The sequence below is a fragment of the Aotus nancymaae genome, unplaced genomic scaffold, assembly GCF_030222135.1.
Source record: "Aotus nancymaae isolate 86718 unplaced genomic scaffold, 86718_ANA_hifiasm-v0.15.2.pri h1tg000011l, whole genome shotgun sequence".
Taxonomy (NCBI): domain Eukaryota; kingdom Metazoa; phylum Chordata; class Mammalia; order Primates; family Aotidae; genus Aotus; species Aotus nancymaae.
In genome coordinates this window covers 30,532,745-30,547,188 of record NW_026988422.1, presented here as the reverse complement: position 1 = coordinate 30,547,188, position 14,444 = coordinate 30,532,745, and the positions used below count along the sequence as shown (strand labels likewise).

Below are 14,444 nucleotides of genomic sequence, written 5' to 3'. Positions count from 1 at the left end.
GAGTAGGAAGGGTGACAAAGACAGAGGGGTCAACTTGACCAGTCTGAACCACACCAGTTCAGACAATGTGACAATACGAACCAGTGTTGTACTTGATTTACTTCACCTGTATCCCTAACAAGACCATGAAGTCCTTGACTCCTTCACCCTTAATCACCAAGTCCTGCCAATTCTACCTCCTAAATGCCAAATACATCTACTTCTCTCAACTCTCACTGCCCCAAGATCCACATGATGGTCATCTCTAACCTGAATCCCTATAACTGCATTGTAATCAGTCTTTTCTTGCCTCTGATCTTACTCCCCTCACCAATCCATCCTCTAGTCTTGCAGCACGACTCTCCTAAAATACAAATATGATCATGTTGGTCCTCTGAAACCCTTCAAACCTCATTCCTCCTAAGGGAAAGCCCATGAGGCCTTTCATGATGGCGTCCTTGCTTCTATTATACATTGCTTGCCTCCGAGTCTATGGTGTGGCTATACTGAACAACCTTTAGTTCCCACAAACAGCTGTGATTTTTCCTGTCCTTAGACCTTGACATTTGTTAATTCCTTCTGCTAGAATATTCTCCCCACCCATTCTACTCCACCCTCCCTCCTGGCTATTTCCAACTGGTCTTTCAGCCTCAACTTAATGTCACTTTCTCCAAGAATTTCTTCAACCCCAGTCCCGTACTCAGTTTTCTTGCAGGAGCTGCCTGGATGCTGTCCTCTTGGGGAACTGGAATAACCTGTATACTTGTCAGGAACATTTACTGGACTGTGAGTTCCTTAGTATAAGAACTAAGTATGCCTATGCCTGCCACAGTGCCTGAAGCAGGACAGAAACTCAAATATTTAATAATGTTTGACTGATTCTGTATTACCTGCGGCATCAGTAGAGGACACACAGATGGGTTCAGTATAATACGTGTTAAGAGAGAAGGCTAAATCTGCGGCTGCTGCTTCACATGAGAAAGAGTCTTTTGGCTCATTGATGTCTCCTCTGTGCCAAGAACAGTAACTAGCCCATCATGAGCACTTGATGAATAAAGTGTTGCATTTATATAACATTTCCCAAGAGTCCTAATCCCTTTCTAAGTTGTACTGCTCTAGAACAGGCAAAATTTTGAGCAGGATCCTGGGAGCACCACCCTGGGGAGATTCTAACCGGAGAACTGCTCAGCACTCCTTGGGGCTCTAGGGAGGACGTGGAATGCAGACATAGGACACGTTCTAACTGCTTGTCATCAATGCTGGAGACATTTAAGTCGAAACATATTTCATTTTGATTTGGAGACAAACTAGATTCTTTCCCTTAGCAGTCAATTAATCAATACATCCAGCTGATTCTACCCCTAAATCATTCTTGTTTTTGTCACCTCTCCATCCTTGTCACTTCATTCTTAGTTCAGGCTACCACCTCTCCGGCCTGGACAAATGCCTATTCTGCTTGTTTTCTCCACTTCAAGTTTCACAGTCTTTTCTTTACCCAAATAGGAACCTAATCATGTTACTCCTCTGCTCTAAATCCTTCAGTGATTCCCTGTTTCTTGGATAAAATCTACTTACCTTTCAACATTGACCTCAAGCTGGGAGCCTTTCCAAGCCCCCTCGCCCAACTTTGAAGCCCCTCTCTCTGTGTTTCCCACATTTTTTCCCCATCACATTGTATTGTAATTATATGTTTTTGCATACCATTCTCTTCACTAGACTAATCTTTTCCAAGACCGTATAAATCATACCTTATCTCCTCTTAGTGTAAGAGTTCAGTATGGAGATTAGCTGATGAAATTTTTTAGTTTCCCCCCCAAAAAAAATCTGCTCACAGAATAATTTTCATCTTAAGGCATCATAAAAATGAAAAATGAGATGTTAGTCAAATCGGTCATTGAGTAAAAATCAAGAGATTTTCAATACATTTAGATTTTAAATACTGGCTAGTTAGAACGTGTACAGAGAAAAATGATGTCTTGGATGTATGGGAATCAAATGTAGGCCAGTCTGTATTTGTCTGAATTCATATATACAAGGCTGATCAGATACCCAAAGAACTCTCTGGGATCTAGGGAAGGGCAAGAAGGCAGTGCTGCCCAGGTGTCTGAAGGAATATGTTTAGTGTCTGAGGATGAGAAGTTTGGGAGCAGAGAATACAAAGGCTCAAGGGAAAATAAACTGAGATTAAGGGATTTAGATGTTGGTCCTCTGTTTGAAACCCTTCAAACCTCATTCCTCTGATGGGAAAGCCCAATCTCTCTATGGCCCATGAGACCTTTCATGATGGGGTCTTTCAAAGGAAAGATTGTTGAATGCTCTGATGTCAAGGAATTGATTTTTTTTATTTTTTATTTTTTTAAGACGGGGTTTCACCATGTTGGTCAGGCTGGTCTTGAACTCCCGACCTCAGGTGATCCGCCCGCCTTGGCCTCCAAAGTGCTTGGATTACAGGCATGAGCCACTGTGCCAGGGCAAGGGATTGATTAAATTTGCAAGAGACTTGCAAAACAACTTATTCTCTATGACAGCATTCCACACCAGGCAGCTGGAAGCTTTCTGTAAAGGAATTGCAGAGCAACTCAGGAGTTCAAAGCAGCACGTGAAGTCCCTTCCTTTCCAAATAGCTCAAGGAAGAAGAAAAATCTGAAGGCCTGGAAAAAGCTAGCCTCTTAGGAATCTCAGTAGAAAGATAGAAAACAAGATAAGAAGCATTTTTTTTCCTTGAGAAATGCATACAGGATATTCCTTTCTCCTGAGGTTGAGGAAGGAGAAGGAGCTTCTTTAGGTCAAGACATTCAAGGCAGAAGTGGGGAACTGGAATGAAAAGACATGATTCTACTTCAGGTGCTGGACATGACTCCAACCCCAAATGAGAGGAAGGAGGCCAGGAGCTGACTGAATGAAAGGTGACCCAGTCTCCAAGAGAAGCAGGGGACAAACAGATCCCAAAGAAAAATGCAGAGGGTTGCACAGATGCACAGATGGGAGCCTGGGGAAGGGTGTCCCCTGGACCCAGTGCATCCTCTGGATCACTGTGGACACTTTATTTACAACTAGAAACCCAGGTAACTAACAGAGTGGCTACATGATAAAACGGCAAGCTGTAGGAATAACCTGTCAATATATAGGTCTATATACCCAGATTCATACAGCAATAGATGTATTTTAGAACTATCCACTATGACTGCAGCTACTGGCCAGGGGCTGACGATAAGAGCAGCTATTGCTGCTGACTCTTTTTTTTTTTGAAACTGAGTTTCACTCTTGTTATGCAGGCTGGAGTGCAGTGGCGTCATCTTGACTCACTGCTGCCTCTGCCTCCTGGGTTCGAGCCATTCTCCTGCCTCAGCCTCCTGAGTAAATGGGATTGTAGGCTCCCATGACCACACCCAGTTAATTTTTGTAGTTTTTTAGTAGAGATGGGGGTTTCACCATATTGGCCGAATTGGTCTCGAACTCCTGACCTCAAGCGATCCATCTGCCTTGGCCTCCCAAAGTGCTGGGACCACAGGTGTGAGCCACCGCACCCAGCTGCTGCTGACTCTTTTTATATCTTACTTGGATCTTTTATAGAGGGAATATAGTAATTTACTTATGAAATAATAAAAAAGTAGAGAAACACAGGTAAATCACAAAAGGCGCTAAAACCAGGTTCTAACACTTCCCAGTCCCCTCCTAACTCCCTCCTCTCCCACTAATATACTTATGTTGGAGAAGGGAGAAAGGCTTTTTATTTAATTAAAATGTAAAATACTTTCTCTCTTTTTTTCTTTTCTTTTTTTTTTTTACTGACGGGTGGCTAGGGATATTCTGCTGACTCAGCAGTGAGTAATCAGCTTTGACCTAAATAATAGAATAACACGAAGTGGCAGCTGCAGTTGCATAAGTGTGATCCAAGTCTGCAGTTCCTTCTCTCTCCCTCTCCTCTCTCCCACCCGCTCCAGGATCTGGCAGGCGAGCCAGTTTCAGCAGGTTCTTTCCGCCTCTCCACCCCCACCACCTGGCTTGTCCCAACATCATTTCTCATCAGTTCTCTTCCAAAACCACCCCACCATGGAACCAGACTTGACTTCATCTCCTCCCTCCCCAGCAAACCCTCGCCAGGGGCTCTACCACACGGGCTGTCCCTGCTGGGCCCAGCGCCCTGGCAGTGCCCTCCATATACACCAATGACCTCTCCACAGAGGGTGGCCTTTCCTCAAAATCTCTGGTTTCACAGTCATCAGCATGCCACCACGGGACAGCAGGAAGCAGAGTTCCCCATGTGCATACGTTCACACCACACCTGAGCTCTCTAACATGTGTCTCAAAAGAGCCACAGGCTGGGCTTATTTTATGCAGTTGGCTTGCCTAGCACCTGCTAAAAGGATGAGGAGGGCTGGATGATGGTGGGGGTAGGTGGGTGGGTGGGAGGCGTGCTGGAATAAAAGGTACCAGCATTTAATGAAAGATAGCATCTACCGGCCAGGCACAGTGGCCTCACTTTGGGAGGCCGAGGTGGGTGGATCACTTGTGGTCAGGAGTTCGAGACCAGCCTGACCAACTTGAGGAAACCCCATCTCTACTAAAAATACAAAATTAGCTGGGTGTTGTGGCTCATGCCTGTAATCCCAGCTACTTGGGAGGCTGAGGCAGGAGAATCACTTGAACCCGGGAAGTGGGGGTTTCAGTGAGCCGAGATGGCATCACTGCACTCCAGCCTTGGTGACAGAGTGAGACTGTCTAAAAAAAAACATAGCATCAACCAAGTCTTCCTGACAGCTTGGTTCTTGCTTTACTGGATACGTTAAGAGAGGATTTGATTCTTATCTGGTAAAGCCTGCCATAAAACAAAACAAAACAAAAAAGAGAGGATTTGAGGGGCCTATAGAAGTGGGTTAAAAAAGTATTCAACAAACCAGATAACAGAACCTCTGTACACAGACTCAAAGCAGCTGGGAGTGTCAGGCATAAGGAAAGGGAGAGAGGAAGTTTGTGTATAGCTATAGGCATGTACGTGTGCACCCTGCTGGGGAGAGGGATGGCAGCTCCACATGGCCTTCCTTCACTAGGAGGAAAGGGACACAGCAGTGGAGAGGTGTGGAGCTGGTTCCCATTTCCTCTAAAGGAAATAAGGAGGAATACACTTGGGAATCAGAAGGATTTAAGACTTTTCTGCTTATGAAGGTGGACAAATATTTGAACACATATTTCAAGGATGTTGAAAAAGTCCTATCTTGGGAGGACAAGATTGGCTGCTATTAAGTTGGAGATAATTTCCTTGCAGTTCTGCTGAGGAGGCAGAGGACTTAGATAAGCTTTATTGAATCTTTGGCTGCAGGAATAGGGGAGGGGGCCCTTGTCATTTTTGTCATCAGCCAGTTCCTAAATTTCTCCTTGGCTTGGTGCTAGCAGTGTCTAGGTGAGGGGTAGGCTGTGGAGAGGACTGTGCAACCTGGCATTCTGGAGCAGGGCTACGGGCAGGTGCTGTTCTTATCTCCCAGGAGGGTTTGGATCTTTCTGGTCTGAGGGGACACCCAAAGGGCTACACTGCCCTGGAGGGTATTTGTGCAAGCGGTTAAACCCTTGGCAGCTTTGGGGAATGCAAAGGAAGCCATGGGCTCTGGCTGCCTGGGAACTTCATCAACCTGTAGTCTGCTCCTCTCTTAGGGTACAAACTGAACAGGCTCGGGGGTTCTTGATTTCTAGTAGGAGGGTAAGTGTGGCCTCTTGTCTGACCCACTTTAGCAGCATCAGCAGGAAAAAGGAAGCTGTCTGTGTGTAAAGAAACACCAAAACAGCAGTGGCCAGCACTTCTGTGGCCCCCCTTCCCACCCTCCCATTAGGAGATCTGAGGACAGAAACAGCACTCTTCCTGCATTCCCACGCCCTCGCTCCTCCCCGCTGCCCCTCTCATCCAGCTAGGATGCAAAGATGAAGTGGCCCCAGCATCTTGCCCACCTTCAGTGACTTGCCCTAGCCTACCCTCAGTGACTGACATGACTGGGGTACTGGGTGTCCAACACTGTGCTGAGGGTGTTCCCTTCCTTCTCTCATGCAATACCTGTGGCCATGACCTCTTGAGACAGCTAGGATTACACTCCTCATCTCACAGTAGGGTGGGCAGGTGATTTAGCCCAGCACTTACCACTGCAGTGAGAAAGTGGTGGACTGGAGACGCAGGCCCAGGCAGCCTGGTTTTGGAGCCTGCATTCAGATCTGTGAGCAGGCCTAACCAAGCACAAGGAATACACCACAAACAAATGTCTTGGCCCCATGTTGCAAATGGCCTGGGTGGTGGTCTGTCCCAGGGTTGACTACCATTGCCAAAGAGGGATCATTGCCGAGGAGACAGCCTCTTGGGTCCCAGCTGCCTGCCTTCTAAGAGGCTTCTGGGGTGGGTGAGTGATTTCTTCCTCCTCATCCCATAGCAGGACAGAAGGAAAAGTGTCAGGACCTGGGAAAGGGTATGGCCGGGATGATCACTGACCTCAGCTAAGTGTATGTGTGTTGAAAGGTGTGGGAAGGCAGGGACCGAGGGAACTCTAGAGGTGGAGCTCCTGAAACATATCTAAGTATTTACTTTAGAAGTTAGTTTTTGATGAAAGATAAAAAATACCCCAATCCATTGAGATCACTAATATCAGAGATTAAGCTTTGAGACTTCCTAGAAATATGGCTCTTCAGAACTTCTCTAGAAAGCCTCTAACCTATTCCAGCCCATAGAGATCTTTTTTCCTTCTCTGAATTTTACTGTTAGTATTGTTTTTAATTTTTTTTTTCTTTTAGATACAGGATCTCACTATGTTGCCCAGGCAGCAGTACAGTGGCTATTTGCAGGTGTGATCATAGCTCACTATAGCCCAGAATTCCCAGGCTCAAGTGACCTTCCTACTTCACCCTCCCAGGTGGCTAAGACTACAGGTGTGCACCACCATGCTAGCTCCCTTCTCTGAATTTTTACTGCAATTGAATCCTAACCACAGTATCCATCTATATGGCTTTTCTCCTAGCTAGAAAACTCATCAAGGGCAGGGACCATGGACAAACTCTCCTCCAAGAGAGTTAAAAAAGTATGACTTGACAAGTTGAGGTAGAAGTAGATGTGGACCTGTTGCCAAGAAGCCAGGATAATCTTCCTAGGAACAGCTGGGAGTAGCCAGCACAGTGCAGTGCACTGGACAGAGAAGAAATCAGGAGCCCTCGCACTCCGTGCGGCCTGCCTCCCTGGGCGAGTCACTTGCCTAGCTCTCTGTTTCCTTATCTGTTCTGGGAAAATGTTAATACTGGCCCAGCTTACCTCATGGATTTGTCATGAAGCTCAAATCAGATGATATAGGTGAAAGTGCTTTGCCTAATGCCAAGAACTCTGCCAGTGAAAATTACTGTGCCTCCAAGGAGGTACTTAAGTTTCCTTTTTTTTTTCAACACCAGACAATTGTATGCAGAATCCATTCATATAAAATACACTTGTAGGAAATTGAAAGAAAAATAATGGGGAAAAGAAAAGGAGACAAGGCGAGGTGGCTCAGGCCTGTAATCCCAGTACTTTGGGAGGCTGAGGTGGGCGGATCACTTGAGGTTAGGAGTTCGAAACCAGCCTGGCCAACATAGTGAAACCCCATCTCTACAAAAATTAGCTTGGCGTGGTGGCTCACACCTGTAATCCCAGCAACTTAGGAGTCTGAGGTTGGAGAATCGCTTGAACCTAGGAGACGGACGTTGCAGTGAGCAGAGATCACACCACTGCACTCTAGCCTGGGAGACAGAGTGAGACCCTGTCTCAAAAAACAAACAAACAAACAAACAAAAAATCGGAGAGAAGGAAGGAGAGTCAGAGACATATAGACCACCAGGAAGGCTAAAAGGCGCTGTCTCTCAGACCAGGCGCAGTGGTTCACACCTATAACCACAACACTATGGGAGGTCAAGGTGGGAGGATTACTTGAGCCCAGGTGTTCGAGGCTGCAGTGAGCTATGATCATGAGACTGAGCTCCAGCCTGAGTGACAGAGTGAGGACCTTGTTTCTAAAAATAATAATAATAAACACAATAAAAGTGGCTGTCTTGCTAACAAGGCCCAGATGGCACTTACATAAGCAGATGGCAGCCAGGAGCCGAAGGCCAGACTCTGGGGGGAAGCAGGTGGGGAAGAGCGGCTGCAGCACGTAGTTGGAGAAGGTGAGGGCGATGACAGCCTGGTTGGTGGGGTAGATCACCAGCACAGCAATCCACAGCCTCAGGAACCTGAAAGAGAAACGGGACATTCCCGCCATTAGGCATGGCAGGGAGGCAGAGCCATCAGGGGAGAGCCCAGGCAACTCACGCATCCTTTTTATTTTCAGGGATGCTGAAGAGCCCAGCCTCTGCCCTGCCCACAAATGAGACATCCAGCCCTCTGCAATGACAATAAAATGGTTTAATGATGAAGAGCTAAATTTCCACAAGCACCAACACAAGTCTTGGCTGGCTTGCTTCCTTCCTTCCTTCCTTCCTTCCTTCCTTCCTTTCTTTCTTTCTCTTTCTTTCTTTCTCTCTCTCTCTCTTTCTTTCTTTCTTCTTTCTTTTTGAGATGCAGTCTTGTTCTGTCACCAGGCTGGAGTGCAGTGGGGCGATCTCAGCTCACCACAGCCTCCGCCTCCCATGTTCAAGCAATTCTCCTGCCTCAGCTTCCCGAGTAGCTGGGATTACAGGCACTTGCCACCATGCCCGGCTAATTTTTCTATTTTTAGTAGAGACGGGGTTTTGCCATGTTGGCCAGGATGGTCTTGATCCCTTGACCTGGTGATCTGCCCTCCTCAGCCTCCCAAAGTGCTGGGATGACAGGTGTGAGCAACCGTGTCTGGCTGGCATTCTTTCTTTCTCTCCTCTCCTTTCATCATCTCTTCTCCATTACTGTGGCCACCAGCATCCAGTGGTGGAAAAACAAAATTTGCAACCCCAGAATGTTGATAGACAGGACAAACTAAGGGTATGCTTATATAAGCAACGATCAGGAGAGGTATCAAGTGGAGGTTTGTGGGGGAAGCGCCTTCCATACTCTTTGGCCCATTGGTGAGGGTTTATCAATGGCAGGGATGCAGAAATTGAGGAAACTTAAGATTAGGGCCAAACTCTAGAGGGAGGCCATTATCCATGGGAGTGAGAGAAGAAGATTCACTCTACCTTAGGTGGCCACTCTCACTTGTCAAGATAGAAGGGCCTTGTTTTTGGGATGTGCTTTCTCTGGGAATCTATGGTCAGTAGTGTTGTTATACAGTTCTGTTTGCTCCACTCATAGAATACTTTCCACTGGCTGGGCACGGTGGCTCATGTCTGTAATCCCAAACTTTGAGAGGCAGAGGCAGGCAGATCACCTGTCGGGAGTTCGAGACCAGCCTGACCAACATGGAGAAACCCCATCTCTACTAAAAATACAAAAAAAATTAGCTGGGTGAGGTGGCATGCAACTGTAATCCCAGCTACTCAGGAGGCTGAGGCAGGAGAATTGCTTGAACCTGGGAGGTGGAGGTTGCAGTGAGCTGAGATCGCACCATTGCACTCCAGACTAGGCAACAAGAGTGAAACTCTGACTCAAAAAAAAGAATCCTTTCCACTAAGATCAAAACAACAAATCTGGAACTTCCATCATTTTCAGGAGCCTCAAGGGGACACAAGGCTCCACTAGCAACCATGGCAGGAAAGCAGAAGAGACATTCCACTCTCTAGCACCCTCTGGCACACTGGAGACTGGAAAGCCCTGGCCTTGGCTTTTTCCAATCTGACCTCCTTCTGAACGTCTTTCTCCTTTTCCCCTAGACCATTCAGGCCTCCACAGATCCTCTTACCCAGCCAGTCCTCCGAAGATGTCCTTGACATAGGAGTAGTCACCTCCAGATTTCGGGATGGTGACCCCGAGCTCAGCATAGCAGAGGGCTCCCACAGCTGTGATGAGGCCTGTCACGATCCAGACAATGAGAGCAAGGCCCACAGAGCCAGCATTCTCCAGCACACCCTTTGGTGAGACAAAGATTCCGGAGCCGATGATGTTCCCTGCATGGGGCACCAAGGGGAGAGAGTAGAGATGAGACGGTTGGCAGGATTGGCATTTGCAGGGTGGTCTCATCTCTGATCTGATTCTGAAATGCTTTGGAGATATGTAAATGGTTTGCAGGCAGGTGTGCCCAGCAATAATTCTCCCTGAAGCAGGGGAAAGAGAAGCAGATAATTGACATGTACCAGGAACTTGGTCAGGTACTTTCCATGTTTCATTTAATCCTCAGGACAACACTATGGAATTAGATATCATTTCTCACATTTTACAGAGGAGGAAACTGAGTCTCAGTGATACAAAGTGAGTTGGCTTGGTCTGCATCGCAGTAAGTGACGGTGAAGTATCACATCTCAGGACCCTCCAGCTGAGCGACACGTGGTCCACCCAAAGTGACAAAGGCCTCAAGACTGGCTGAAAATGGCAGAGCTGGAAAAGTGGGCTGTTTTCAGAGACCACCTGCCCACTAGAAGGCTTCAGAAATTAGCCAAAGGGCATTATTTTTAGACAGATTGTGGTCACACCCCAACATTGGGGGTTTTCAAGAGTTAGGAGTGTAGAAAATACTCCTGGAGGCTGGCTTCCACATGACAGCCCCACCTTGGTGAAGAACATAAAATAACCCTATAAAAACAGTCCTGGTAGCTTAGAAGTGGTATGTAGGAATGCAATATGTGCAAAGCCTCAGCACTATATTCTTTCCAAGGTCATTACCCACCAATGTTTCATGTGACCCTCATAACAATCTTATGGAATTCAGGGAGAGGAAAGAGGCAGGTACTTCCCTCTCCATTTTATAAACTTAGAGATTAAAACACAGAGGGGTTAAGTGGCTTTCTCCAAATTCCACAGCTACTGATGGGTAAAATTGGATCTAGAAGTCAGTCTCCTGATACTTAATCCAGCGCTCTTTCCACTAATCCACTTCTGCTTGTGTGCAGGGGCTGGTTTTCTCCTGAGAGGTGAGGCCCGCAGCCAGTACTGAATGTCTGGCTGCTGGGTTGTGTGTGTTAGGCAGAAGAGGAGTAGGAGTATGGAGGCCGTTCCTGACGCTTCCTCCCAGCTGTTCCTCTGTCTACTTCTTGTGGTATAGTAGGCCATTAAGGTCCATTGGGTGGGTGCTTTGAAAGTGCTGCTTCATGCCCTACCCAGCTGCACCACTAAATGCCTGAGCAAAGAAGCAGAGACCAAACAGATGCAGGTGGGAAGGCAGAGCTAGAGTATCCTGAGGTCAGCTGGACGTGAATGTGTTCTAAGGATACCTCACCCCTCCAAGATCTCTCTGTAGTGGTTTGGAGCCAGTGAGATGGAGATTGTAAGGTTCTATGCTCAGCTTTAAAACACGGACATTCAGGTATCAACCATAACTCAACCTCAATCTAGCCCTGACACTGAAATATAGAATCAGAGGGCACAGGCTCAAGTTAGATACAGATGAAAAGGAAGCACCTATCTATCTTAAATATGTCTTCCTAATTTTGGTGCTCACAGTCTTTCCCGACAGAACAGGGCTGCTTATAGAAATGAAAGTAAAAGAAGTAATCTCTCATCATCAAATCAATGATATAACTATCAGGCAAAGAGAAGATAGAAAAAGGAGATTCTGAGTGCCACCAGTCCTTACAGACTTTTCCTCTTCTTGTAAGCTTATGTAAAGTTCTATGATAGGACAACAGGACATCTTTCAGCCCTCCTCTCTCCTCAAACAGTCCCCATATGCTCTGTTCAGAAGTGCTGGGTTAGTAGAGACTAACAGACCTGCTTGTAGTATTCCAGGACTTAGAACATGTTCCCCCTGTCAAATGATTCTTCACCTGCCAAACCAAATGCGCTGCTGTTCCCTGGAAGACATCAAGTGCTGGGAAATGAGAGACCTAGAGACAGTTTTGCTAATAGTGCTGACAGATGATAGTAAATTCCTTGCCTAGCAAGAAGTTATCAAAAGAACAATCTATAGGGCATTTCAAAGCCAGCCAAGATGAAAGCAATAGAGCTAGGGTTATAAAACCAGCTCAAAGGGTTAGGAAAACAATCAATAGCAGCAGAAAAACAAGGTGTGACTTTGTTAAGGCACTTTTAAGGTACTGAAAAGGGAGAAGTGTATAGCTAGGTGCTTCCTAGAGCCAAGAATGGCTGTTGTAAGAGGGCAAGTGAGGATGGGTGTTATTAAATAGATCTGATCTTTTCAGGAATGAAGAGTGTCAATGTTCCATTAAGGGTTCTTAGAAAACAAACACTGCAGCAGGGATCGGTAAGTGCTTCTCTTCTGTTTTTGCTCTGACGTTTCGAGTGTGTGTGTTCTTTCCCTTGTTCTAGATCGCAGGAGCCACTGGAAGATGGGATGTGCAACACTAACTGCCCACTTCTTGCCTTCACTTCTTCTTGGAGGCCCCAACCTTCAAGAATTCTGGCAGAGCTGCCAGAGTGATTGTGAGGGTCACTGCAGATTGCCATTGGAATAAGAGTCCTCACTTCATAAAAATTGGGTTTCTCCCCTCAAAACCTTAATTTTGACCAAATTAAAATTACAAAGATAGGTCAGGCATTGGTGGCTCATGCCTGTAATCCCAGAACTTTGGAAGGCTGAGGCAGGAGGATTGTGTGAGTCCAGGAATTCGAAACCAGCCTGGGCAATATAAGAAGATCCCATCTCTACAAAAAAATTTTAAAAAATTAGCCAGACTTGGTGGCATGCACCTATAGTCCCAGCTACTAGGGAGGCTGAGGTGGGAGGATCACTTGAGCCTGGGAGGTCGAGGCTGCAGTGAGCTGTGAGTGTACCACTGCACTCTAGTGACAGAGCAAGACCCTGTCTCAAATAAATAAATAAATAAAATTACAAAGATAAAAGCTAAAAAAAAAAAATTGAGTTACACAACTGTAAACTGCGTGCTAGGGAACAGAAAAGAAAAAGGAGTGTCTCAGATTCTAGGAAATCACCCCCTAGCAAACTAGAAGTCAAGAACACTTCCTCCACCTTAGCAGCCTCTGGGACTTCTGCAGGGGAAAGAATGTCACTCACAGCAGAGATACGTCCTAGAGTGCAAAGGAAATTTACATTACATTTACTCAACAGTAGTGTCTACTACTTTTATCCAATCTTTAGTGTGATTACCTGATATCCATCTCCTCCACTAGACTGTAAGCACCATGAAAGCAAGAACTATGCTGCTTTCCCTTATCTATCTGTGAAGTGTCCCCTAGTAGACATACCATAATGCTTAATTAATAAATGATGCCTGACACCATTTGTGCATCTCTACATAGCAATTTAGTATATCTATTTCTTTGGAACATCCAAATCCTGTGAGAATGCTAAGCGTATGTTGCAGACAATGAATAGAGCAACCCACTTATTTTGCTGCTAAGGAAAGTAGAATGGCTATTACTACCATCTCCAATGTATTTATTTATTTTGAGATGGAGTCTCCCTGTCACCCAGGCCGGAGTGCAGTGACGTGATCTTGATCACTGCAACCTCTGCCTCCTGGGTTCAAGTGATTCTTGTGCCTCAGCCTCCCGAGTAGCTGGGATTACAGGCATGTGCCACCACACCTGACTAATTTGGGTATTTTTACTAGAGATGGGGTTTCACCATGTTGGCCAGGTCTTGAACTCCTGACCTCAAGTGATCCTCCTGCCTCGGCCTCCCAAAGTGCTAGGATTGCAGGCATGAGCCACTGCGCCCAGCCTACCATCTCCAATTTATAGGGGAAGAAAGTAGAACAACTATTATTCCTATTTTTCAAACAGGGAAAATGAGGACAGTATTATTATCCCTATTTTATGGATGAAGAAACTGAGACCTAGAAAGGCAGTTATTTGCCTAAATCATAGGGTAAGTTCGTTGTAGCTGGACTGGAACCTAAATATTGTGTCACAGCCTCCAGCTTTTTCCTGAAAATAAAAGGTCTTCCTAATACATTGGGGTCAGTCTTCCATGCTGTACTACATAGGCGATGGGAATGGTTCACAGAAGTCACTTATTAAAGAGTTGGAAAGCAGATCTGATTCTTTCCTTCTATTCCAGTACCACCTTCAATGGGGATTTATAAAACATTCATATCCATTACCTTACTTGATCTCCTAACTACTTTCTTAGGTGCACAGGGCAGGTCCTATCATTCTTATTTTACCATTGCAAAAACTGAGGCTCAGAGAGGTGAAGGGACTTTATCAACGTAATGCACTGCATAAGTAGCAAGGCCTGGATGAGAAGCTAAGTCCTTGGACTCCTGACCCAGACTTTCCTCCATGACTCCATGCTGCTTCTCCTTTGGAAACTGCACAACAGACACTTTTACAGTAACAGCTGGGCTTTTCAACTTGGACACTGTCTAAGTGAGACTTTCCTGCAGTGGCTTTGAAAAGACTAACTCTCCCTGTTGAGGTTAGTTAATAGGGGATAAATTAAAAGAAAACAAAAGAAAAAGACTAACTGAGAAAGGGCTTCTCT

General features: G+C 45.9%; 1 protein-coding gene across 2 annotated transcripts in view; it reads right to left on the bottom strand.

Annotated features, from left to right (window-relative positions):
• SLC7A8 (solute carrier family 7 member 8) overlaps positions 1 to 14,444 on the bottom strand; it is a 58,894-nt gene that overhangs the window by 29,909 nt on the left and 14,541 nt on the right. For both annotated transcript variants that reach the window (XM_012466912.2, XM_012466904.3), the window contains 2 exons: positions 9,786 to 9,990; positions 8,054 to 8,205 (listed from right to left, as the gene is read on the bottom strand). In XM_012466912.2, coding sequence (XP_012322335.1) covers positions 8,054 to 8,205; positions 9,786 to 9,990 — 357 coding nt within the window. The remainder of the gene's footprint in view (positions 1 to 8,053; positions 8,206 to 9,785; positions 9,991 to 14,444) is intronic.